This window comes from Aptenodytes patagonicus, chromosome 9 (genome assembly GCF_965638725.1).
Source record: "Aptenodytes patagonicus chromosome 9, bAptPat1.pri.cur, whole genome shotgun sequence".
Taxonomy (NCBI): domain Eukaryota; kingdom Metazoa; phylum Chordata; class Aves; order Sphenisciformes; family Spheniscidae; genus Aptenodytes; species Aptenodytes patagonicus.
This window is the reverse complement of record NC_134957.1, coordinates 12528002-12554471: the sequence shown is the minus strand read 5'-3', so window position 1 is coordinate 12554471 and position 26470 is coordinate 12528002. Positions and strand designations below refer to the sequence as shown.

The window sequence follows — 26470 nt, the reverse complement described above, 5'->3', positions numbered from 1 at the left end:
GAATAATAAGAAGGGCTTCTACAGGTATGTCAGCCAGAAAAGGAAGGTCAAAGAAAGAGTACCCCCCAGATGAACACAACTGGCAAACTGGTAACAACAGATGAGGAGAAGGCTGAGGTACTCAACAGCTTTTTTGGCTCAGTCTTCACTGGCAACCTCTCTTCCCACACCCCTCGAGTGGATGGACTGCAAGACAGGGACTGGGGGAGCAAAGTCCCTCTCACTGTAAGAGAAGATCAGGTTCGTGACCACCTGAGGAACCTGAACATACATAAGTCTATGGGACCTGACCAGATGCACCCCAGAGTCCTGAGGCAATTGGCTGATGCAATTGCCAAGCCACTCTCCATGATATTTGAAAAGTCATGGCAGTCAGGTGAAGTCCCCGGTGACTGGAAAAAGGGAAATATTGCACCCATTTTTAAAAAGGGTGGAAAGGAGGACCCTGGGAACTACTGACCTGTCAGCCTCACCTCTGTGCCTGGGAAGATCATGGAACAGATCCTCCTGGAAGCTACGCTAAGGCACATGGAGGACAGGGAGGTGATTCGAGACAGCCAGCATGGCTTCACCAAGGGCAAGTCCTGCCTGACTAACCTAGTGGCCCTGTATGATGGAGTGACTACATCAGTGGACAAGGAAAGAGCTACAGATGTCATCTGTCTGGACTTCTGCAAGGCCTTTGACACAGTCCCCCACAACATCCTTCTCTCTAAATTGGAGAGAGAGGGATTTGATGGATGGACTATTCGGTGGGTGAGGAATTGGTTAGATGGTCGCATCCAGAGGGTAGTGGTCAACGGCTCAATGTCCAGATGGACATTGGTGACGAGTGGCATCCTGCAGGGGTCTGTATTGGGACCAGTACTGTTTAATATCTTCATCAGTGACATAGACAGTGGGATGGAGTGCACCCTCAGCAAGTTTGCAGATGACACCAAGCTGAGTGGTACGATTGACACGCCTGAGGGACGGGATGCCATCCAGAGGGACCTGGACAAGCTTGAGAAGTGAGTCCATGTGAACCTCATGAGGTTCAACAAGGCCAAGTGCAAGGTCCTGCACCTGGATCAGGGCAAGCCCTGGTATCAATACAGGCTGGGAGATGAAGAGATTGAGAGCAGCCCTGCTGGGAAGGACTTGGGGGTACTGGTGGATGAAAAGCTGGACATGAGCCAGCAATGTGCGCTCGCAGCTCAGAAGGCCAATCGTATCCTGGGCTGCATCAAAAGAAGTGTGGCCAGCAGGTCGAGGGAGGGGATTGTGCCCTTCTACTCTGCTCTCACAAGACCCCACCTGGAGTACTGCGTCCAGCTTTGGAGTCCTCAGCACAGGAAAGACATGGACCTAGTGGAGCGGGTCCAGAGGAGGGCCACAAAAATGATCAGAGGGATGTAACACCTATCCTGTGAGGAAAGGCTGAGAGAGTTGGAGTTGTTCAGCCTAGAGAAGAGAAGGCTCCAGGGAGACTTTATTGCGGTATTTCAATACTTAAAGGGGGCTTATAAGAAAGACGGGGACAGACTTTTTAGTAGGGCCTGTAGCGATAGGACAAGGGGTAATGGTTTTAAACTAAAAGGGGGTAGATTCAGACTAGATATAAGGAAGACATTTTTATGGTGTGTTTTTTATGGGTGGTGAAACACTGGAACAGGTTGCTCAGAGAGGTGGTGGATGCCCCGTCCCTGGAAACATTCAAGGTCAGGTTGGACGGGGCTCTGAGCAACCTGATCTAGTTGAAGATGTCCCTGCTCATTGCAGGGGGGGTTGGACTAGATGACCTTTAAAGGTCCCTTCCAACCCAAACTATTCTATGATTCTGTGATGAGTTTTGCATTGGGCTGAAGTCATCCTGGGAGCAAATGCTCAAAGACAAAGGGAAAACAAGAACAGAGGCCTTTGTATTCCAGCTGTGGTTGGAATATAATGTCAGATGACACAGTCCTGTGTCATCTGAGACATTGCCATGCTTATTGCTGACTCAGCCAGACATCACTGACTGAATCCCAACTCACCCGTTGCCTGCCTAAAGCCATCCATCCAGTGTTATTGCCTCTTAGCACGTCCTTCCTTTGGATTCTCCTCCCATCATCCAAGCAGTTGTTCCTGTGTACAGCCTTAAGCAGAGTGCGAGTTCCCTACTCCTTTACCAGTCCACACTGATGGCCTGTGTGACACCTGGGTTTTGAACAGCTCTTTTTCCATAGAGCATTGTCAGAGGGCACCTCAAGACCAGAGTCTCGCTGAGCAGAGCAAAAATGGAACTAGACAACCAGAGGAATTTCTTTCCCACAGGAGAGGGGAAATGGGGATGTTTTGGGGGCTGGATGCATGTAGAAGACAGAACTGTTCCTCTTCATTACTTACTTAAACCAGTTCTTTTCTCTCTTAGGTATCACAACTGTGCTAACAATGACCACCCTGAGTACCATCTCCCGCAAGCACCTTCCCCGTGTTTCCTATATCACAGCCATGGACCTCTTTGTCTCTGTGTGCTTCATCTTCGTCTTTGCAGCTCTCATGGAGTATGCTACACTCAACTACCTGGTGGGAAACAAGAAACCACTTGAGCACAACAACAGGAAAGCCAGGCTGGTAGGTCAAAGGGGCCAGCAGAGGTGGATACTGTTAGAACCCCAAGCTATTTAGAAATATCCCTCCTGAGCCTGCATTGGAAACTGCTGATGTGGTTTAGTGCCTGACCCATACTGTGTTCATAAGGTCCTCAGACCACTCTGTGTGCTGTGTCTGAGAACCTGAAAGGTGAGACACAACCAGAAAAAGCAGCTAAGGCTCCCCTAAAACAAGGAGGTCCCTGTCAGAGCCAGGCACCCTGTGCTCTCTTCAAAATTGCTGGAGAGCTTATCAGTACAGTTTAGGATGACTGACATGACCAAATGTAAATGTCCACTTTAAGACAGGGTGATCCACACCCAGGTTCTTCCACCTGGACTAGTTTGACCTCTGTGGATTACAGAGGTATCTTAGGTCACAGAGATGCAGAAACCTACTTTCTTTTGTGGTCTGTCCATCAGAAGACCTCCTGAGTGTGGGGATAGTGAACCCAGAGTGGTCATCATCTTCTTGAGATCTGCCCCAGGCTCATGGCAGGTACTTCTGACACATCAGCTGAAACAGGCCTCTGAATTGGGACAGAACTGAAAGCAAAAAAGACAGATCTCTTCTGTGCCAGTCTCATTTCCCAGCACGGGCAGAGAGAGCTCTTCCATGAGGCTGATGATATGCCTCTTCTCCTGGGCCAAGAGGTTATGAGTCACACACAGCCTTTCCCCAGCTTTTCTCCAGCAACTGACAGCAACCAGAAGACACATCTGGACTGTGTGCTGTGTCTTCAGAGACAGCTGAGCTCAGGGGAATGAGGGAAGAGGCTAGCACAGCTGAAACCAAACAGGTCCTGTTTCTGCACTGACTATTAGTGGCAGAGATGGGGAATCAGAACAATTAGGTCTCTGCTGACTAAGGCTATGCCCTAGGGTACCAGGGAGGAAACTCACAGTCATGCAGGGAGCTGCCAGTGTCCACAGTATGCCAAGGTGGTGATTTACAACCAGGTGCAGAGATGGGCGATGATCAGTCATCCCTCTCCATTGAACTGCACCTATGCTATGAACTGATCTATTGTCAATGAGTTTTGGTGTCTAGAACATGGTTTCTTGCCCTTTCCTTCCCTTTAATCCACCTACCCCTCCACATTACAGCCGCCTGCCGGTGCACAGGTGATGCCATCCTTTACCACCATCAACATCAACAACATCATGCACTGGCCCCCAGAGATAGAGGAGGATGAGGATGACGACCCTGGCTCCCCGTGCCTGGAAGGAAAGGAATGTGAGAGGTTCTTCTGCTGCATTGAAGACTGTCAGACAGGAATGTGGCGGGAGGGGAGGGTCCGCATTCACATCTCCCGTCTGGACTCCTACTCTCGCGTCTTCTTCCCCACCGCCTTCCTGCTCTTCAACATTGTCTACTGGATTGCCTATCTCTATCTCTAGCCATTCTTTGTCCTCAGCTGGAATGGACTGGGGACCAGCAAGATGGGCTTCTCAAGGAGCATAGAGAACAGCATCTCTTCTGTTGTAGTCAATTGTCGGTCTGAGCAATCCAGCCTGGTGATTCCCTCTTCCTGCTCTCTCATCTCTTCTGAGAAGAACCAGACAGCTTTTTTTTAGCCTTCTAACATATCTTTTTAGAGAATCTACCCTTCCCAAACAACCCCCTCTCCAGCACCACCAGCATTTTACTCCTTGTAAGACTGCCCAAAAACGTCCTGTTCCCATCTCAAATGTTAGGGATTTTGTCAAAAACAAAAACCGTAATGCATTTCATTTTTCCATCCAATCCTACTCCAAAATTCCATGGGAAGTGATGGGAAATGGAGTTTTCTGCATAGTTACTAAGATTGGAAAGGAAATAAAGTAGATCTTACAACTTCTGCACCACTTCCACCGGAACAGACTTTGTGGAGCGCTAGAGGCTTGGAAAGGTCAGAAGGAAAGAAGTGTGAAAGAGGGCAGCAGTACAGCTTTCCCACAGTAACTGGGCTTGGCTAAAATGTTTTGAACCTGCCCAGAAAGCTGACAGTGGCACTGACAAGAATGGAGTAGCTGCAAGGCTCCACCAGCTCCCTGTAGAATATCTGTGGAGCATTCCTCATGCATCACTCCACTTGTTGTACCAAGTGGCACCCAAGGCATCCACCCACTGAGGCATTGCTGATTCTCATCAGATGGTGGTAAAAAGCACTTCACAAGTTTGAAAGGCCCATCTGCCTTACTGGAGCAGACTCCTCAGGGCCCACGGTGACATTCTGCTTATGCTGGGCATAGCCAAAAGAGAGAGGAAGTCCTTACACTACAAAGACCAGAAGGAGTTTCACGAGCCAGTTGTGATGTAGCTTCCTCTGGCCTGTCTCATGTGAACTGGGCCCTATTGTACCATGCATCATAGCAGGGAAGTGCTCTCCTTCACAACGACGCTTGTTGAAACCATTAGATCTTTGCTTGGTAGTACGTGCTAACCTGAGAAAAGGGTACTAGAAAAGGGAACATGATCAGCTACCAGTGCTGCACCTACCAGTGGTGGGGAGAGAGCATTCCTGCAGCTCAAATGTGTTTCCTTACTTCCTTTTTTTTTAATAATTACATTAAAAAAACAGACTTCACTAAAACCGTATGGCTCCTCCCAGTTGCCAGCAATATTTGCCCTTTTCTTCCCAAAATCAGGAAATGGAGCGAGTCATCCTTGGTAGATTTCAGGAAGGTCAGACATAGTGATATGGTTCCTTATGGTCCATCTTAAAGGGCTAGAGAAATGCGTAATACAGTCACAACTGGGAAGAGGAAGAGGAAACTCAGCCCAAGGTCCCAAGGTCCATAATGTGTAAATCAGCTGTCTCCCCATTTATACCAACTGCTGATGTGGCCCACAGCATGATTGTGAAAAGCAGTGTGCCATTAATAGTTACTTACTGTGTAAATTACAAACAAACAAAAAAATCCTTTTAAAAACAGCATGTTTTAGAAACAATTAGTACTTAAAAGGCTTGTCACGAGAAGAAAGCTGGCATGGCTGCAGAGAAAAAGCTAGGAACAGCTGGCTTACAGGACAGCTAACAGGGGCAGAAGGTTTTACATATTCTTAGAGAGCAATTTGATCTGGTTTAAAGATGGATTTTGACACTGTTAAATCTGATCTGAATAATGAAGTGTCATGTTTAATTCATTCATAAATACAGCCTTACCTTGGTTCCAGAGGAACAGCTAGAGCGCCTAATTAAGTATACAGTAGTACAACACTCAGCTAAGTATAACCTAATGGGGTCAGACCAGCATAGCTCTGGAAGGGGAAATTGTGCCTGTCTAACCTGTTACAGTTCTTCTTTTAAAATACCAAGTAAGAGATAAAGGTTACCCAGAAGCATAATTTGCTTAGCTATTCCGACAGCTTTTGAAAGGATGGAAAGAAATTATGGCGGGTGGTTCTAACTGAGGAAATTGATTTACCAAAAGAATTATTAAGGAGGTTCTAATTAGAGGAAATTAACTGAGGAGAGGGGAAAAAAGAATTGTTAAGGAGGCTCTAATTAGAGGAAATTAATGTTTTAGAGAGAAAGACAGAGAGGGAGAAATCTAAGAAAAGAATCAAAACAACTTCCAGACAAGGAGAGCTGTTGGGTGACAGTACCAACTCCCAGGCAAGTGGGCTGATGTTCTGGTTCTGATAGCAAAGCGCTATTAGATGTAGCAACAGAAAAACCTCCTATGACTCAACCGTACACTGACAAGGAGCTGGATTAAACAGGGTCCTGTGATCTCTGTGGGGAGCCAAAAGGAAAGAGCATCCTATATTAAAACTGGCTTACGCGACAGACTCTGAGTGAAGCATGTCTTCAGGTATCAGAAGGCAGCTGCTAGTGTGTGCGTGGGAGGGGGCACCCTGGTGGCAAACCAGGGCCCGTGCCAAATATGCTCATTAACAGTACGGTGGCATAAAAGGCGTGCAGGCAACATAGGCTGCAGCGAACACAGGCAGCAAAATGTGGAAGGGGAGCATCTGAGAAAGGGATGGTGGAAGGAAAAATTTAACATCCATGTGCAAAGGAGTCCAAACATCTGCAATTCACTGTAGCTTCGAAGCACTTGGGAGACTTGATGGACACAGATAATCATCATGGGCACTGCTGTACAGACTTCAGCCCTGAGAGCAGCAGCTTGTTGAAATTAGACCTTTTACAGAATCAGCCAGGAGAGAAGCAGGGTGTACAAGAGACCTAAAAGGATGACAGGGACTTGGGCAAAGTAGACTTGAAAGATTATAAGATTTCACCAAAAAAAAGATAAAGCCAACACACACCTAGGTAGTTTAACCAATGATGGAGGATTTGACAGAGGAAAATAGCCTAGCGTGGGCTGGAGCACAAGGAAGCTGATTACTAAGGCTGGGGAAGGAGGAGGGAGGGGGCTTTTTGGCTTAGGGAAATCTGTGCCCATCATAAATAGCTCAATAAATAAAGGCATGCACGAATTCAATCATGTTTTTCAGTTTCTACAGTATCTCAAAAAAGGAAAGCTAAGAAAAGACAGAAAGAAAAATCCGCCATTTTTTTTAACTACTTTGCAAAGCTCCAGTTTCCTGAAAAAAGGTTTCCCTGCTCTCAGCAGGGAATCCAGGGCACAGTAACCGTGTTTGGCCCGGCTCAGCAAGGCAGTGGGAGCCAAGCCCCACTGGTCCCCTCCTAGATTGGCATAAACCACCTGCCCTTCCCTGCATGCTGTAGTTTCTGCCATCATGCTGGAGTGGTTATGGTACCGCAGTGTCTTTCAGCCTGGGACAGCTATTGCCTTTTCACCAGCGTCTGACTAGCTCACTCCAGGGGGACACAGCCTAAGAACATGGGGCTGAGCTGTGCATCACCAGGCAGGAGGGACAGAGACACCTGGGCAGCTGTAAGACACCTGGGTGGCTGCTCTGCCTCCTCCTCTCACACAGGTTTCAACCTTCTTCCCTGCCCGGAAACTTGGTGGAGAAGCCGGGTATTGCCATCGTCACAGGCAAGTTGGCACTGGGCTTTCCTCACCTCCTCCCTCCCCTTTCCAGGGTTGATCGAGTCACCTTCCCACCCGCAGCGCCTACAGAGGACCTCTGTCAGACAGCTACTACATGACAAGTTTCCTTGCTGGTGGCCTGAGAGTGCCTGATGCTGGCTATCATGGCTGATCCTGTAGCAGAAGAACACGCATCCCAAGTTAGTGAACTTTGCTATGAATGTGGTCAGTTCCACCTCTTGCTGGACAATCATCTCTACAACTTCCACAATAAAGTGGACGATGAACTCATGTGCCATATCTGCCTTTAGGCTCTGCTCCAACCTATGGACACCCCCTGTGGACATATGTACTGTTTCAAATGCCTTGAAAATGTCATGCAGGAGTATAAATTTGTCCTGTGGATTGGAAAAAAGCTCTCTTTCCAGCAGTGGCACAAGTCCAGCCTTCTAGTACAAAACCTGTTGGATAAGCTGATTGTCTTCTGTCCTTTCAAGGCAGAGTGTCAGCAGGCAATGCAGCAGTGTGAACTAGAAGCTCATCTGCAGAACAGGTGTCCTGGCTTCAAGATATACAAATCTGAACTACAGTGGAAAAAGAATCCCATTTCCAAAGGGAAGGCACATCCTCCTACCAAGGTGGAGACAAACACACACAAGGATCCAGAGGTACCAAGTGGAGGATCGTCATTTGTGGCAGAAAGCTCTGCAGCTGCTGTGGTATCGCTAGGAACTGCAGAGCTTGGACTGGTTAATCCAGCTTTTAAAGAGACTGAAGAAGACCCTCCTCAGAGAGTTAGTCTTATGGCTGAAACGAACACAATTGAAATTCACGGAGAAGACCCTGAGGAAGAGTTGAGGAGGAGGATAGCTGGGGGTAAAGACACCCCACTAGGAACCACTGTTGTTCAGGAAGTCTTGCGGGATTCTGTCATTGCTGGAGATGGAAGAATAGCACCTGGGGACCATATTCTTGAGGTGAATGGTGTCAACATCAGCAGTGTGACTCACTGCCAAGCTGACTCCTTCCTGCACCACCCAGGGCTCAGTATTGGGGCCAGTTCTGTTCAATATCTTTATCAGTGATCTGGACGAGGGGATCGAGTGCACCCTCAGTAAGTTTGCAGACGACACCAAGTTGGGCGGGAGTGTTGATCTGCTCGAGGGTAGGAAGGCTCTGCAGAGGGACCTGGACAGGCTGGATCGATGGGCCCAGGCCAACTGTATGAGATTCAACAAGGCCAAGTGCCGGGTCCTGCACTTTGGCCACAACAACCCCATGCAGCGCTACAGGCTTGGGGAAGAGTGGCTGGAAAGCTGCCTGGCAGAAAAGGACCTGGGGGTGTTGGTCGACAGCCAGCTGAACATGAGCCGGCAGTGTGCCCAGGCGGCCAAGAAGGCCAATGGCATCCTGGCCTGTATCAGAAATAGTGTGGCCAGCAGGAGTAGGGAATTGATAGTCCCCCTGTACTCGGCACTGGTGAGGCCGCACCTTGAACGCTGCAGTTTTGGGCCCCTCACTACAAGAAAGACATTGAGGTGCTGGAGTGTCCAGAGAAGGGCAACGAGGCTGGTGAAGGGTCTGGAGAACAAGTCTTATGAGGAGCGGCTGAGGGAACTGGGGTTGTTTAGCCTGGAGAAAAGGAGGCTGAGGGGAGACCTCATCGCTCTCTACAACTACCTGAAAGGAGGTTGTAGCGAGGTGGGTGTCGGTCTCTTCTCCCAAGTAACAAGTGATAGGACAAGAGGAAACAGCCTCAAGTTGCGCCAGGGGAGGTTTAGATTGGATATTAGGAAAAATTTTTTCACTGAAAGGGTTATCAAGCACTGGAACAGGCTGTCCAGGGAACTGGGCATCCCTGGAGGTATTTAAAAGACGTGTAGACGTGGTGCTTAGGGTCACGGTCTAGTGGTGGACTTGGCAGTGTTAGGTTTACGGTTGGACTCGATGATCTCAAGGGTCTTTTCCAACCTAAATGATTCTATGAGTCTATGATTCTAACATCTGGCTAATGATGGGGACTGGAAACAATGATCTCAGCATTTATATTTTATGGCTTTTGTTTGGAAGATGAAAGGAAGTCAGGAAAAAGGTTGGTTTCTCATTTCTCTGTCTCCAATTCCTATCCTTCCCCTCCAAATTATGCCATGTAAGGAACCGTTTTTAGACTGTATGCTTTTCAGGGCAGGGACTCTCTTATTGTGTGTTTGTACAAGGACTAGCACGCTAGGGCTTGATCCTTAACTGAGATTTCTGGATGCTACTTATTATAGATAATAAACAACAGTATGGACTACCTGTCTTCAACACCACTGTCTATCCACATATTGTAAGAAGGCTAAAAATTGTCCCCCATCCCCTTCCTGATGGGGTTTCCAACATATCGTGTTGGAAAGTGGGGAAAAATGTTGGTCTGATGTTTTTGGGGTGGGTGGGGGATTTTCCTCATTTTTTTTTAAAGACAGAAGTTTCTTCAAATCAACACTGCTCAGAAACAGTCTCTACCATTTAAAATCATTGTTTGTAATGCAAGAGAATCCATTGCTTGGTCCCCTCAGTCTGTTGCCATTGTAAAAAAAATACCGATGTTTCCCCAAGTGTTTTGGGGTGGGTGGTGGTATTAATATTTGATGGACTTTATTTTGGCCTTCCTGTTCCCCATCATAATGCTGGTGACTTTTGGGGTGAAAATAATCAAAAAGACAAGCTCTGAAGAAGGCCTCCCACAAGAGCCACCCAGCCTCCTGTCCCCAAACCACACAGAGAAGCAAAGGCCAGCAGTGCCTGCACGGCTGCCGAATCCAGCCCTAGGCCCACACAGCCACGTATGTGAAACCCTACCCTTTGCTCCTTTGGAGAAGCATTCATTAGTCATGCCTGATGCGCTAGAGAATTTAATTGGCCTCTCACTATCCCTCCCCCACCAAAACACTGTCTCCCTCCCCGCATCCTCTGCGGCCCCGCCACGCTGCTGCCACTCCCTCGGCCCTGAAGCTCCCCTAAAATCTCCCCTAAACATCTGATTTACCGATTTACCGATGGAAGAAGGGAGCATTGATGCTAATGAAAAGCGCACATACACCCCCAAAAAAAACCCCACCAGTCATCCTAACACACAAAGCACTGCATGAGGCCTGCCTGAGGGTGGCCTGCTGCCCTGAAAGACTCCTCCACCTCTCCTCTACAACCCATATGTATTCATGAACTTGCAGGGGGATGTGGCCCCGCCATCATCTCACCTCACCCACTACATGGAGGGGGGCTGAGCCGCCTCCAAGAGGCCGCAGCCCACGCCACCTCCCTCCCCTTTATGTTATTTCCTCCCCTTAATCCTTCTCTGGGGGCTTGTTTTCTGGGTTTCGTCCTGCCCCCCCACGCCGTCCCAGGCCGCCCGGGGTTTCCCCGACACACGAGGGCCCATGTCACCGGCCGGCGCCCTGCCCAGGGCAACTTCTCCCGCGCACGCGCGGAGCGTTGCCACGACACCCCTCCCCCCCACCCCCCCGTCGCTGTGGAAAGCATTAGGCCGCGGCGTCTGCCGCCGGTGCTTGAACGATAAAATCGTCGTATTCCTAACGTGATTTTTTTTCCCCTTTCTTTCCCCACTTTTGAGTGCCGTCGGGAGGCGTCGTTATTTTCATTTGAAGCGCAGCGAGGGAGGCAGCTGGTTTCTGAGGAAGGCCGGGATGGCTGTGTGCCCTGGGGCAAAGGGCCCCTCGGCTCAGGGGAGGAGCTCCCTGCAGGCACAGTTCACAGCAGCTGGGAAAGGGAAAACCTCCCTCCGGCACACATTACATCCCTTCAAGCTTTGACGGTTCACAAAATGCTAAAAACATGAGGTGGTGAAGGGGGAGGGCGGGGGGAGAAGAGAAAGTTATATCAAGTTGTTACTTTTTATATTCCTAAAATACATTCATTATAATTTGTCTTCCTCTTAATGCCTCAGATTTATAGGCTTTGGGAAGATCGAATATAAGGAGAATGAGCATGGCCAAAAATGTTTCAAGCTGTGCACTGCAGGGCAAGAGGGGAGAGATAAACACTTCCGCCTGCACAGCCCCAGCGTGGTTGGGATGGGAGCTGCCACCCCAGGCCTGTGTCAGGGTGACTGCTACACTGCGCCAATTTGTTACCTTTGTCTCCTCTTGGAGAAATGGCATCAATTGCCCGACAGCACAGCACAACTTCTGGCAGCCCATTAGGGGCAGGAGGTACCCGCTGTGAAGTGTTGGGGTAGGCTCCCACTGTTCCACTCACAGACTGGGTGAGGAAACCCAGGTACCCAGGGGAAATGCCCCATTGCCTGCAGACCTTCAATAAAGAAGTGTGTTTGGGAAAACAATTGGGTTTGGGGTTTTTTTAAGGATTTTTTTAAGGATTGTGCAAGAGAAAATTGACTCAATTTTCTGTCAGAGGAATCTCAGGTCTTTCAGGTTGGGTTTTTTTGTTGTTGCTGTTGCTGATTCTTTATATTGCTGCCTGACATGATTTTGCCCCTCTCTCCTTGTTTTTTCCCCTTCTCCCCACAACTTCCAAAAAAGTAAATAATAGAGTCCAGGCCTCATCTATCCCGGCCACGCTTCTGGCACCATCTGAGCCCGTATGACAATAACAACACCGCAGGACAGAAGAGAGCAACCGAAGCCTTAACAGTTGCTGTAAGCAGGTCGGCATAGCAACATCTCCAGAGAGAGCTCTCCATGGGGTCATTTCCGTTCACTTTAAAGCCCTCTTGGGCTGCTAGAGTGGTATAAAATGGACTCAGAAAAGCTGTTAATTAGGATTAGCAGCTTCAGGAACATCAAGCCACGGTGCTCCAAGCTGAGCCATTTATCTGAGAGAACTCAGGCCTCTTGACTGCCTTCTGAACCAAAGCACAGGATACCACATGTCAAGGCAGCCAACTTTGAAATCAGATGGTAGAGCCACCCAGTCATCTATGAGAGAAGGTTCCTACCCCAGCTGCTGAATGATGCTGCAGCACCTCTCCTGCGATCAGATCACTCTTTGCTGGACTTGAATGACTGGCAGGTCCAAGACACACCAGCCAGCTGTACAGGAGCAGGGGAGAAGGCACGGACCCATCTTTCACACCACAAGTTGCATGTGGTGTGAAATCCACAGAGCATATGGTGAGTGCCCCTGGGTTAGGTTTCTGGATGATACATATGCCATAACAGGTCTGTAGGGCTCCAAGAGAGAGCAACCTCTGTGGACAATAGATGGTACCCATGGGTGTCAGCATGCTCTTTCAAGGCCAGTACAGACTCCATGGAAAAACAAGGTAGTGACTTGTGTTTCACAGCTGCTGGGATATGACTTTTATTCTATTGCCATAACCTTCCTGCCCTTCATCAGTCTGCAGCATGAAAGGCCCAAGGAAAGTGGTAAGTTCCTCATGTGTAGCAGTAACACAGAAAGCCAGCTTTGCAATAGCTTCTGTCACACACAAGCAAAACAGGCTGTAGGGAAAGGTTGAGCCATTGCCATGCTGCCATTGGGCTGATTTGCATCTCTCATGTGTCACTGACCCTGACACACCTCCTAAGGCAATCTTTTCTGACACCTTCCCTTTCCAAAGGCAAGATGAAACACAGCTGTCTTCCTCACATTATTCTGCTTCGCTTGGTGTTTTCGTCTCCTCAGGGTAAAACACTATCTGAATCAGAGCTGAGCTGAAGGCAAAACTTCCCATCTGGGAGTGGAGTACTAGCTTCCTTGCATACGTCGCTCTTCCTGGAGAAATACATTAGGTCTGGACAAAGAAATACCCATGGCAGCAATTCAGGCATTCACACTGCAATCTGTTTTTCAAGATCACGCAGTTCCGGGCTGCTGGCAGCCATGCTTTCAGCTGCGTCCATCATAAAGGGAAAAGTCTTTTACCATATTGACACCTGGATATGAAAGACTAACGGCCGAGTGGAGAAACATGCAAAGCTCATTCAGGCATTTCTCATTAGTTTCCCAAGATTTCTCAATATTCTGCTGCTCCATATATTCACCTGGCAGCAAATTATAGATGAGGGAAAAGCATCCCTCCCTAAGCCATCCAGAGAACACAAAGCGACAAACCAAAATCATAACAGACAGGGAAACTTCTTGTGAGTCATCATCTTCCCTCCTTTCCCTCTCCCTTTCCAACATTCTTTATAGCCCCAGGATTGTTCCATGCAGCCTGGAACCAGAAGGTTCCTGCTGCAGGCATAAACCACTTCACTCCAGAGGAGAAAAGAGGATTTTTAAACATGGCAAGACTTTTACTTTCATTTTACATAAGTAAAGGAAGAAAACAGCAATTGCATCTTTGTGTCTCTCTACTTAGGCACCTTGTACATGCTTTTCTGAGATTGATGGCCCAGTTATGCCAAATGCATGAAATAAAATAACTATCCCTTTCCCAAAACACTCGCCATCGTGCCCAATATGACACCCCCCAAAAAAAAAACCCAAACCAACAAAAAAACCCACAACAAACCAACCAAACAAAATAAACCAAACAAGTGGATTCATCAAAGAATACAAGAGCAGTTGTGATCAGTGCAAAACAAGCCAGGGTGGCTACATATATATGAAGTCAAATGAAAGGAAAACAGCCTAATGTCCAGAGAACATGTTTTTGTCAAATCTTCAGATCTATATGTCCAAACTGCAAGGCATTTCCAATGGCATTGATTTTGTTGTAACCTACCACATATTTCAAATTATGGCTTGATCACCAACTTTCACTGCTCAAAAAGGAAGATAAAAACTTGCTCTAGGCTGATACACTTTAAAGAACCGTTTCTGATTTCTTTGGCCAAATTTTCAGAACAAATACATTTGTCTTTGAGATAAGTTTTATTTGATCTGCATTGATATTCACAAAGTAACCCACTTCTCCCTGGCTGAAGAGACTGAAATGTTTGCTACAGAGACTCCAGATAAGCCATTAATACATGTTGCTGGGTTTAGGGGTTATAGGGTCACCATTCCATGTGAACTATAGGTAGCCAACATTTCTACAGTGTTTAGGACCTAAATTTAAATTCAGCACCAGTACATATGTTTATATTAGAGGAAAACTTGGCAGGTTGAAACATAGTTCAGCATATTTCTAACGTGGTTTCCTCAATGCGTTCTTCATCTCCCAGGGAACCTCAGAATTTGGTCACAGGGGATGTCCAAGCAGGGCCAGCGTACCTCATCTGAGGAAGCTCTGCTCTTCCACTTCCACTTGGTGCACAGATACTTCAGGCTTATGTAAAGAAGTTACTTGTTGGCTCCTACAGCTCCCCCAGTTATTACAGCCCTCGGTCTTCAAGAATCAGAACCCAGCAGATTTTATATTGAATTAATTTCAGCTATAGGTCTATGTGTTGGCTTGCCAACATCATTATCAGACTCAATAGCATGAGTCTCTGTAGCCATAAAAAGCAAGACCACCGAGAACTGTCACCTCTGAAGCTGAACTAGTGGCGTAAAGTTCTGCCACATGCTACAAAGTCTCATAACCAAGTTTTGATTGATCTTATAGAATCACAGCTCACAGCATGCTACACATTGATCCCCACCCTTCATTAGCTAAAGCAATAGAAACATCTAGTTTGGAACTCTTGGGATCCAAAGGTACAGAAAACTGAGTCCACATATGCCATCCCCCTGGTGAAAAGATGGATAAAAAGAAGTGAGGCCCAGGCACAGCACTCCAGAAAAGGAACTCCATGAATTCAGCTTGTCCCTGGTGCCTGCCACCTTTCTGCTCTGTGATTCATTAAATTTAGGCTACTGCCCTTGCAAACTGGAAATCTTTATTAAGTGATGTGCAGAAACCATCCAACAACACAGGAGGTTGCTCACCCACTTTGTTCGATAAGCCACACACACACAAAAACACACACTTTTTGCCACCAACTACCTCTTGCAGAAACAGCTTTCACCTGCTGATTGTCCAGGCTCCTCTCCAGGGAAGAGTTTGTCTTGGTGGCTCTTGAAAACACCGAGTCAGGAGAGACCTGTAGTGCTGTACATGATGTTTGTTCAGGCTGGGGCACCAGAGTGTATGGAGCATGTTGGTTTTCACCATCTTAGGCCAGCTAGAGGTCCAGGCTCTCCAGGAACTCTGCAGAGGGAAGCAGGAGTGAATCAGCAAGGGTGTCAAGGGAGCAGAAATGCACATGACTGATACATGCATTTGCAGGAAGAAAGAGGAAGAGCAGAATATGAGTTCAGAAGAAGTTTTACCCAAAAAGGCAGCTGATGAATGCAGATAAGGCATCTGCTTTCACAAGTAGTTCATGACTTTGGACGGAGCAAGCACAGAAAAAAAAAAAAAATCCAAAAATAATATAATATTTCGGACACCTAAAAATGTATCAGAATGGAAACAATTTCTCACTGTGATCAGATTCTAGACCAAAGCCAGAGCTCTCCTCAGAAGATCAGACTCTTTGTAGGCTGCTTAAAATAGACTCTGTGAGGATGAAGCACAGGGACCTCACTTTCAAGCAAGTAAAGAGTCTACTGACCCCAAGCCGCCCATAACAGCTTGCTGTAATATTTCCCAGACCCCAACCTGGCCAGAAATAAGTCAGTGGCTCCTACCCAGTCCCACTGCACGGAGGCAGTTGAAAATTGCTCCAGAGACCTCCGTACGTGGGAGCAGGTCTCCTTCCCCAGCGATCCTACTGCTCATCCACACTGTGCCCCAGGGGGAATGACTTTGTCGCTATGCTGTGTTCAGACATGCTGCTATAAATTACCCCCGAAGGGTCTAAATTGAAGAGCAAATAATTACATTCGGGCATTGAGACCCCATGTTAGGTAGTCCAGGAATAGCACTAGCCCCCTCCTCCATACAAATGGCATCTAACTTCTCTGGGGCAGCCACAACACAGCCAACTGAGCCCTGAGATGGGACAGGGTCCATAGCAGGACCTGATCAGTGCCTCCTCTCCTCATCTCAGGGACTGCTGCATTGTAAAAGCAGGTTATTATACTGCAAGATTTATTTGAGCTATAACTGGAAAAAGTAATCAAAGCAAATGCAACAGCTCAGGAGGAATCAGAGTAGGATTAGACATTTATATGAATAAGAATAGCTTCTGCGCTTCAACTTGCCGTGATAAAAATAATAAGAACTGTTTTCACGCTCCAGGGCAGAAACCTGCTCTCTGAACAAGGTGTTAGAAAGAAATTTCCTCTCCCAGTAGTAGTTCCCAACTGTCCAGGCCACAGCATAGGGTTTAGTGGTATCTAGTGGCTATCACTAGAGGCAAAGCTGGCTGGCAGCCCGTGGGCTTTTTCAGGAGCCGCTGCAGCAGGGAGGGAGTGAGGTGGGTTGCAGTGTATCAGGCATAAATGAAACAAGCCCATCACTCCCTTTTCTCTTTGCATTTCCTTGCTAAATCTTAGTTCCTGACAATCAGTGAGTTTCTGTACTGGATTCCAGCGATCTTCTTGCTTTGTTTGGTTTGTTTGTGTGCAGAGATGTATCACTGCCATCCCTTGCCTCCTCTGCCCCCACGCAAGCTGAGACGTTAAGCTATAATGGCCTTAGCCCCAGCTGATTAATAAACTGGCTTGAGACTGCTGATCTCTTTGGACCATTAAACCTTTCCCCAGCGACTAATCATTAATCCCCCAGAGAGTCATCCTAGATGAGGTTGTTGTTAGCCCCATCAATCCTTTTTAAGGCCTCAATTTGCAGCAGAAAGGAGCAGGGAAGGGGGGGACAGTCTGCATTTGTCAGGCAGTGCCATCTGCTCCCCTGGGTTACAGACAGCTACGCCAGCCCCTGCATGCCAGAGCTTAGCGTTTCCACCCAGGTGAGGGCTGTCACTGTGCAGCACAGACCATCCACCAAAGAGCAAGATAGTACCACACCAGACATCTGGGTTATTAAGCAAGAGCAGGAGAAAAAGCTGACATTTGTTTCCTTAATTGCAATGCCTTTGGCTGGGGCCAGAAGGCATCCTAACATACGGTTACCATAGGAATACCTGCCATATCAATTTCAGCAGAGATGCTTTCAAACAAACAGGTTTAGGACATGAATTACCCAGAGCATTACTACCTATAGGCCTGAGCAAGTCCCCTTATTTTCTCAGCTTCTGTGTCTAATCCCAATGTCTTCAGTATTAAAACAGTCCACATCTTCAGCCAGAAGACCGGATTTGCTGTAATGATGACTCTGGAAAGTGGCATTTCGTCCATCCTGGCCATAGAGCCCCCCCCACTCTTTCAGCCTCTTCCCCCATTGTCAGCACACTAACCCTGATTATCTTTCCTTAGCTCTTCTAGGACTTTTTGATATCCTTAAACCTCGTTACCATGAGCCATGCTTAGGAGCTTGGAAGGAGGATGGCGGCAGCAGTGGTGTCAAACCTCACACTGTACCCTCCAAAGTTCATCTTGGATGCAGCATAGAAATCGCATCTGCAAAACCACAGTCAAATGTTTCTGGATTTTCACCTAAAAACTCACAGCTATTTTTTCCTTCCCCTGTCTCTGGAAGGTTACAGCTTTTGAACTCTGGATTTTATGTCCATGTGAGGTTTTGAATGAATGAATGGTGTATGTTTAAGATCAGGTTTTATAGAGATGAGGTCATATAAGCCTGTCAGCTGGAACCAAGCTACATTTGTAGCTCCACACAGAGCAAACTGTGCCCCAATCTGCTCTGCGCTACTGCATATTGCACTGCTGTTAATGGTCTGTAGGAGCAATCGTAAAAGGGAAGGGAGTGAGAGATGATGCTAATACATAACTTATGCTATGGACAACAGTTATCTTCTGCAGCTAGTTGTGTCAAGGATGGCTGCTGTCGAAGCCCAGTGTTCAGGCAACATCAGAGAAAATAGCTTCAAAGTTTAAATTGGTAGCTTGACTTAACCATGATGCTACTGGTCCCACAGCATGTCCAAAAGGGGCAATGAGAGGGCAAACCCCTGGCACTAGCACAGCTTGGAGGAGGACATCTCCACCCTTGGCCAAAGAGCTGGTCAGTGCTATGCTCTTCATTAGACTTCCCATGTGTCTGTGCCAGTGTTGCTTCATGTCTCTGTGCCTCAGCTGCCAGCTATAATTTGGAAATGACCATGCCAGTTCTATCCTTTCAGTGTGAGACTTCTTATACCGTGAAATATGTCTTACTGTTAACAAGCAACACTTTTACACGTTCTCATCAGAGGTCCTGGTATGCTCGTTTACTACCAGCACAGTGCATGACTTGCATGAGTGCATCACCAGATTAACGTGAACATGAGTCTTCAGAAATCATTTTGGCTTTAGCAATGGCTCGGCTGGTTCTGAGCACACCAAGTATAGCCAACAACAGCTGGACTCCATGGGGACTGGGGAAAAAAGAAAACAACCACACACACATGCAAAAACCATCAGTCAGGCTCCTTTTAAATGGTTAATGCAGTGCACAGTGAAAGGCTTTTCAGTTCTCAGATCTTCACGTGATTATATAAACCTTAACTCATCCCAGCTACCAAGGACCTGTTTGTTTGTGGGCATTAATAGCTGCTGTGGTGTTATAATTAGAGCAGAGAATGAGGAGTCCCATGGGAAATGGAGGAAACCCCATATTGCTCAAGTCATTTAAATATTCAGGTTGATAAAACACCACAGGAGTTCTGGAGGGAGCAGTGCTCAGGGGAGGGAGGGGTTACAGCCACCGCAAAAGTTGTTTCTGCCTCTCTTGGGTCCATAGAATTAATTATGGTTATTAATTATTTAGGATGCTACAGTAATAATTAGTGCAATAATAATCTCAGCCACTGAAATAGCCCCTTCCAGCCCCTAAAGATCTTACAGGACCTCACAGATTCACGTGCAGGCTCTTGCCTCGCTGCCTGTGGTCTTAGACTCCCTACTACACCCTTGGAAAAGCAAAGGCTGGTGGCCCCAGCAGGGAGAAAGGACCACCCCAGCCAGGGCCCCACCACCCTCCAGATACATGAACAAGGGCCTGGGGTGCCCACACCCTGAAGAAACACTGGCAGACCCACACCATCAAAGAAATAACTCTGAAAACCAAGAATCAGCTCTCCCTCTCCACATCCAGCTTCTCCTTCCTCCCCCAGGCAAGTCCTGACTCCTGCTCACAGCATCCATGGTCCTCGATGTGACCCAGCAGGCCGCATCGCCCAGCCTCCCAGGGACTTGCGTAATGGGGAAGTGTCAGAGATTAGAGATGAGAGTAGTGACTGCAATATAAAAGCAAACTGAATAATTAAAGAGAGGAGCTGTTCCTCATAGAGAACAAAATGAAAGAGTTGTGCGATTTGAGCAGAAGTGACCTTTACACTTCATTACAAGGAGATGGCGTCCTTATAGGGTTATTAATATTTCCAGCTGAATTAGCTTGGGTTAAAAATGGCTCAAAGGAATAAAGAGGGAGAGGGAGAGTGTGCACAAAAATGTATCATTCTGTCTTGTTCTCCTCCTCTTTGCTTTTTACCTTTTTTGTAATTTGTTGACTTGAAAGCAGAAGGGCTGAGTGGCCACCAGGAACAAGGCTTCATTAGAAAGGGTGAGAGCCACAGGATGACCTGGCCAAGAGATCTTCCCTCCCCACTGGCTGTGCTTCAGCAAGAAGCCTGTGTGATGCCTCTGTGGCTGTTTCCCCATGTTCTCATCTAGGGCACATATCTAGAGTGTGTCTTCATTCACCAAGCTGCAAACACATGATGGGACTGACATCCAGGCGGTTTTGAGCCAGCAGTGGAGCTCAGTGCTGCTGCTGTTGGGTCCACATGGAGTCACTAGGATCTCCTAGGGCATCGCAGGTCTCACACATCCTCTCATGGTTACTGTTCACCTCCCTCTGGGCCAACTGATTCCCCTTCCCGCTGCCCACAAAACATCTTCCTGCTTTCATCAGTGGGGAAATGGACAACCCTGCTCAGCAAGCTTTACCCCATCAAGCTGTGGGGATATTGACACCCTAACACAAGGGGCAGACGTACATCCTCCCTCCCAAATGGAGACAAAGCCAAGGCCTTCACTAAGATTATTTTAGCAGAGGACAGACCATAAAAATGACACAGAGAGCAGAGCTGCTTCGATGCTGTAGCTGACAGAAGTTCATACACACACGGACACTTTTTTCCCCTAACATGCACACAGAAAAGGACCTTTACTTCAGCATGTCCCAGCAGACGCAGGCCCACACAGCCTTGCAAAAGCATGACTGTCAATAATGTCCCAAAGCACTGGGTGAACTTCCCAAAGCGGAACTCGGTGATCTGAACCTAAATCCAAGCTGCAATTTTGCTGCTCAGAGCCTCAAGGTGTACACAGTTGTGCTTTTTGCTCAGATCACTCAGTCTTATATTAGTCCCATCACTGACTTTGCAGATGCAAAAGCGCTGCTACCTTGATAACGCATCCAGATACCTGGTTGCTACTCCACAAGCCTGACTTAAACAATTTGTTTTAGTGCCTCTCTCTGCCCAGCAATGACAGACATCAGGAAAACCCACCCTAGCAAACAGAAGAAGAAAGAAACATGAAAGCAGATGCACATCAATAAGCAATGAGGGTGCTGTGGTGGAGCCTGCAATCAGTCTCATGGGCTACGTCATTACCACAGTGGTTACTTCCACACCATCCTCCCTGGAGGCACAGCAGATCACCTTCCCCTGCTTCACTTGTGGAGAGGGCTCTTGCAAATTTATTGCCAAAACCCAAATCAAAAAGAGAGTTTAGGCTTTTGAAATCATCATGAAATGGACACAGTGGCAGCTGCTGCTCCTCCGGTGGCTGCTGAATCACAGCCCCTCACAGGCCTTCCCAGGGTGCTTGCAGCCGAGCCAATGACAAATGCCAACGAACATTTACTCTCACCCCCACAAGGTGTTGTTATCCTGGCTGTAATGTAAGGAGAGATGCAGAGCGACTAAACAACACACTGTCAGCTGCGCCAGACGGATGTAGCGGAGGCAGGCAGAGGACCCCAGACACTTCGCCAACCAGCCAGTACCTCCAGCATCGTCTGAGCATTGTTCCCAGCAAATGCACAGGTTCCAGTCTCTCACCCTACAAGATGTAGCTGGTGTCTACTACTAAGCCCCACAGTTTTTGATGCTATCTTCACTCTGACAAAGGGCAACGCTCTTGTGACCACAGAAAAGAGGACACTGACACGCAGAGCGAGCAGAGGACTTACCTGAGTTCTGAACCGAGCAGGGGAACATCCCAGGGATGGAGGCTGAGATGCTGATGCTCCAGAGGGAGGACAAACCGAGACCCAAAGAACAACATCTCCTTTTTGCTGGAGACTATTGCACCTGGGCCAGGCAGTGAACAGTTCTGAGGGCAAGAGAGGAGAAAATTCAGACTTAATCTGGCCTTGGTGCTAGGAGAAGGCATGAACATGAAGGGAGGCAAAGGGACAGGCCAAACCTTCCCCAGGCTGGGCCAGGGAGGTAGGAATACCTTCCAGGAACAACGAAGGTGACCTGTACCACCCTTCTGTCCATAAGAGCATCCCTCCCAGGTGATGTCCGTCTGGGCTGTGCTCCAGAAGGAAGAGGCCATTTCCCTCACTGTAGTACCAGGGAGCTCTCTCTGGGTGCATCCACAAATTCTGGTGCTGTACAGCTGGCAAGAGTAGGAGTCAGCCGGCAGGATCACCATTATCAGCAATGATTCACAGGCCATAGAGATCACAGCTTGCCTTGTAGATGTCACTGGGACCTGGCAGTCAAGGAAAAACATCATCTTTATAAACTGGGACAAATTACAATTGCTGAGGTATAGCCCACATGGGAGCTGCTGCCTGCTTTGCAGAGCAGAATGACTCTTTAAATGATACATGAGGCTGCAGGACCCTTCCACAGGGCTCACTAGCTGGGAAAGGGCCACCTGGGCAGGGTGTGCAGAGCCCTGTCCCTCACTCACAGCCAGACCAGGGCTGGGCCTCTCTTTAATAGGCTTCCTGGTGTTGGCTGACACTGTGCTGCTGTAGCTGTTTTTTTAGTCATCACTCATATATTACATCGGAAGTGGCTGTTTGGACTAGACATGTTTTCTGTGAAAACTTTCACATGGGCTGAAAAAGCAATGAGTTTTACAGGGAACACCCATGGACTTGTTCCAGCGCAATTCCAGATGGACCCAGGAAGCCAGTGAGCTGCTCTGCAAGGGAAGCTTGGATCCCTGTGGAGTTGTCTCTGGGATGAAAATCTCTGAGGTCCGATTTAGGGTTGAGCTCACAGTGAGGCCAACAAGACTACTGATAAAGTCTCTCCCCTGACTCTTCAATTTCATGATGTTTATAACTATACAGTTCCAGATTTAGATGGAATTAGCTGATGGCATAAAATGTTATTGAAGCAGGAGCTGGAGTCAGATAGGCAGAAAGGTCGTCTATGTTTTGTTTGCTTTGTTTCAACTTTCTTTAGCCAAACCCGTGGCTGATCTGAAAGGACTAGAGGCAGCAGCAGTCCCACGCACCTGGCTGAGATCCACTGGGAAACGCAACTGTGGAGCAGTGGAGAGAAAAAAAGAGGGAAAGGTTAGAAAGAGGAGACATGAGGTGCAGAAGAACCCTTGCTCATCTCAACAAACAAGTCCCACTTTAACTCCACTAACACAGGGAACGGTAACAGCAGTATCTCATCATCTGAAGACTGTGACATGAAATTTACATTTTTTCCTTGCTTTCACAGCGATTTTGCACTATGTTTGATAGCTGATGTGCATATCCAAATTCATGCAGCCCTACCATCCCTCTCTCTCTCTGCCTACTCGCACTCACCCACGCTCCTTCCACGTGTGACTCAGGATGATTTAGAAAGATGCAGGGAACGTTTACAAGCCAACCACCATTTCACCCTCAACCTGGATGGCCACATTAGCACCTCCAGTTTGCATTTAGAGGCCAGACTGGCCAGCATTTGGGATGAATCCCTGGGACAGGCATTTCTTCTGTCCCTAGCACAGACAGGCACAGAACGAAGCCGCACAAGGTCTGCCTCAGTGATTACTGTTGGCTGGACGTTGCAAGGCTGAATTTGCTTTAAGACAAGGCAAGTTTCCTGACTTCTTGCTCGATGCCTTGTCCATTGCATTGCAATATCTGTCCAAGAGTGGTCACTGCAGCAGACCCAGGAGACCTCCTGAATATGGTCCCACAATAAGGAGGTACCTCAGTCACACTGGGCAATGTAGGACGTGGGAGACATACAGCTCTGCCACATTTGCAAGAGAGCCACAGCCTGTCCTGTTCAGGAGCACCAGTAAAATCACGATTGTGTAAACATCTGTGGCTTTTTCTGGGCTGGCTGAGTGAGGCATGAAGACTTGAGTCTGTGAACTCTCCAGCAAAATATCTGCATCATGGGGGCACTGGTGCAGGTTCCACCAGCACAAAATGAGCAGCAAAAATTCCCCCAGCAGCAGCTGTCAGGGACTGACAGGGGACAAGCCAGCCAGATTTGGGTGACAAACTAAAGCCAGTCTCCCCCTAACGCGGCTGCTGAGCAGCCATTTAGGGGAGTGCGTCACCACTAACATCATCCTGTTTCCATGGAGACCAGATTAACAGAGTGGCCGAGAGAAGCTGCACTCCTCATCTCTCCCAGAGAAAAGAGCTTGCTGATACAAGAGACTTTTAAACATCTTTAATCCAAACTCAGGGTTCTCTTTGCCATGTTATGTTCTCTCTAATCCTGCTAAAGGTTACTAGCCCCTTTTAACCCCGAGCCCAGCACAATAGCATCAAGCAGTGCAGCTACCCACAGCCTCTCCAGTCCCTTGCTAAAATAAAATCTGCTCTCTCTCTCTGCAAAAGTTTGGTTGTCTTAAAAATAACACTTCAATACTCCGGCCCATCATGTGCAAGTGGCCTGCAAAATGATGTCTGCATTGGCACACTCAGCCTACTTTCTGGTGATGGAACTAGGCACTGAGGACAGAGATGGAGGCACTACGTCCATCAACAAAAAGATCCAGCTCCTGCCTTCTGTATTGCATGAGACACCTTTTATTGACTTTCTTCCCCTGAGCTTTTGCCTTTCCTGTGTAGCATTCTGGGTAAGAGCAGATCCCACGAGAGCACCAGATAGTTTACCCAGTGGAATGGTACACTGCAGTTGCACAGTTTTACCTAAGGACTTGCTGATAATGACTTCCACAAAACTACATTTGACCACTATCACTGCAAAGATGTTCCCCTGCTATACCTATAGTCTCACCTGCAGTTCAGGTGTGTTGATTTTCTGTCCACTCCATGAAGAAGGTGAAGAGAGTAGTGCAGCTTGGTGGAAACAGGCACACAGCAAGTGGCAACGAGGGGAACCTCCAGACCCCAAATTTAATTCTAGTTTGGGAGGTAGACAGTTACCATGTTCTCTACTTCTAGCAGCCCTGCAAATTTAAGTACAGCAGAATGAGGTCTGCTTCCCCTCCACATCTTTTTGGCTGGGTCTGTCCTTTTCGTGATGGACAATTCATATCCTCAAATGCTTCAAGAGTTCTCCCCACGCTCCCTGCCCATCCAAGGCAGGCGCCCACATTTTCAAACCATCAGGCAGGGTCTTTGCCACACAGCTTTTGTTGTTTTTTTTCCAATGGGATTCATTTTGATTAAGCCTCATCTACTTCTCTAAAACTCCAGGCAGGTGGGACAGTGCACACAGCCCTTTGTGCTTTCCATCAAGGGCTACACTGAGCACCACAGATGTGGCTTATACACTGCTCCAGCTGTGCTGAGTCAGAGCCATGTGGAACAGCTCTGGCTGCTGAGCTGAACAACACATCAAAGGTTCTGCAGCCTTCCTGTTGCTTCCAGAAGTTAAAAGGAATTTGACTACGTGCTTTTTCTTGCCTTTACCCCAAAACCTTGTCAGGAGGTTCCTGACAAAGTTTGACAGTGCCAGAAAGATGAAGAAGGAGGGAGTGTGACCAGGAAAGTTCAGTTCAATCTCAATTTCATTCCTGCTCCCCTTGCCAGAGGGGTTGATCATGTTCTGCACATCTGGAGGCATTGTTATGGGCTTGCACAGCCTTGTTCCAGAGAGTTGGAGCTTGTAAGTCAGCTGTACTACAAGGTCTTACCTGAGTCAGCCCTCTGTCCCTCCCCTGGGATCCTGCATGTGCTGAGGTTTCTCTTGGCAGTCAATACACATGCAAGCCCGAAGCTTCTCAAAAGCACAGGTCTAACACAGGCACAACGTCTCTGGAAAGGGCCAGGCCTCAGCACATCTGTGTCCTACAGCTGTGGGCAATGAAGGGTTGGTTTCCTCTCCAGGCTCTGAAAGCACATCTCTGAAGCACCAGATTACTGATCTGCATCTCTGATTTCGGATGAGAGCTCTGCTGTGGTGTAGAGCTGGCATGTGGGATAAGAGGGAGCAAAATTAAACACAGGACATTCTGGGGCAGGGTTTATTACATCTACTTCCATGGTCTGCCTTTGAAGGGTCCCTTCAGTTTAGTTCATGACTGTGCATGGTGGCTGGAGTTCAGCAGAAGTAGAAGCAAGGGGTAAGTTAAAGCAGAGTGCTGCAAAGGCTGTCTTTATAGCACCTGCACCTACAGGTGATATTTTTTTTTGATTTTTTTTTTTCTTGGCCAGATGATGGGCCCCTGGGCTCTGCCTCATATCCACAGCCACTCTGGGTCAGACAACCAAGACTATTTCATCTGAGCATGGCCCCAAACTCCTCCATCTGACCCCTCTAGCATGATGCCCAGAACAGAAGATAAAACTGCAGATTATTATTATTGTTATTGTTTGTGTGAAAACAGGTTGTGTCTAGAGGCCCAGAGACCATAATCAAGGACTTCCAGGAAGGATGATATGCAGCCTAATAGTGTGCTGGGGCCAGCACCACCCTGGATCTGCCCCTCAATCTGTCAACCTGGGCTGTCAGAGGAGCATGGGTGAGAGGAAGGGGTAGAGAAGGAGC

General features: G+C 47.8%; 2 protein-coding genes across 2 annotated transcripts in view; one reads left to right on the top strand and one right to left on the bottom strand.

Moving 5' to 3' along the window:
- The window catches only part of LOC143164523 (gamma-aminobutyric acid receptor subunit gamma-4), a 43733-nt gene extending 33872 nt beyond the window's left edge, over positions 1–9861 (top strand). Inside the window, exons 8-9 of the mRNA XM_076347205.1 lie at positions 2393–2595; positions 3720–9861. Of these exons, the coding sequence (XP_076203320.1) occupies positions 2393–2595; positions 3720–4013 (497 nt within the window). The 3' untranslated portion in view covers positions 4014–9861. The remainder of the gene's footprint in view (positions 1–2392; positions 2596–3719) is intronic.
- A 5340-nt stretch (positions 9862–15201) lies between these two features.
- Positions 15202–25653, bottom strand: LOC143164735 (uncharacterized). Its single transcript, XM_076347659.1, has 5 exons — positions 25617–25653; positions 23013–23039; positions 21993–22253; positions 21724–21866; positions 15202–15666 (listed from the first exon to the last, which is right to left on the bottom strand). Exons 3-5 carry the CDS (start codon positions 22215–22217, stop codon positions 15624–15626), a joined length of 411 nt encoding a protein of 136 aa, XP_076203774.1. The 5' UTR covers positions 22218–22253; positions 23013–23039; positions 25617–25653; the 3' UTR covers positions 15202–15623.
- Between the last annotated feature and the right edge of the window lie 817 nt (positions 25654–26470).

Excerpts from the sequence above, each read along its gene's own strand:
- LOC143164735 (XM_076347659.1), bottom strand. The coding sequence starts at position 22,217 with ATGGCCTGTGAATCATTGCTGATAATGGTGATCCTGCCGGCTGACTCC. Across the intron at positions 21,867-21,992 it reads ACCTTCGTTGTTCCTGGAAG|AACTGTTCACTGCCTGGCCC; the intron begins GTATTCCTACCT and ends TCTTGCCCTCAG. Across the intron at positions 15,667-21,723 it reads CTGCTCGGTTCAGAACTCAG|AGTTCCTGGAGAGCCTGGAC; the intron begins GTAAGTCCTCTG and ends TTCCCTCTGCAG.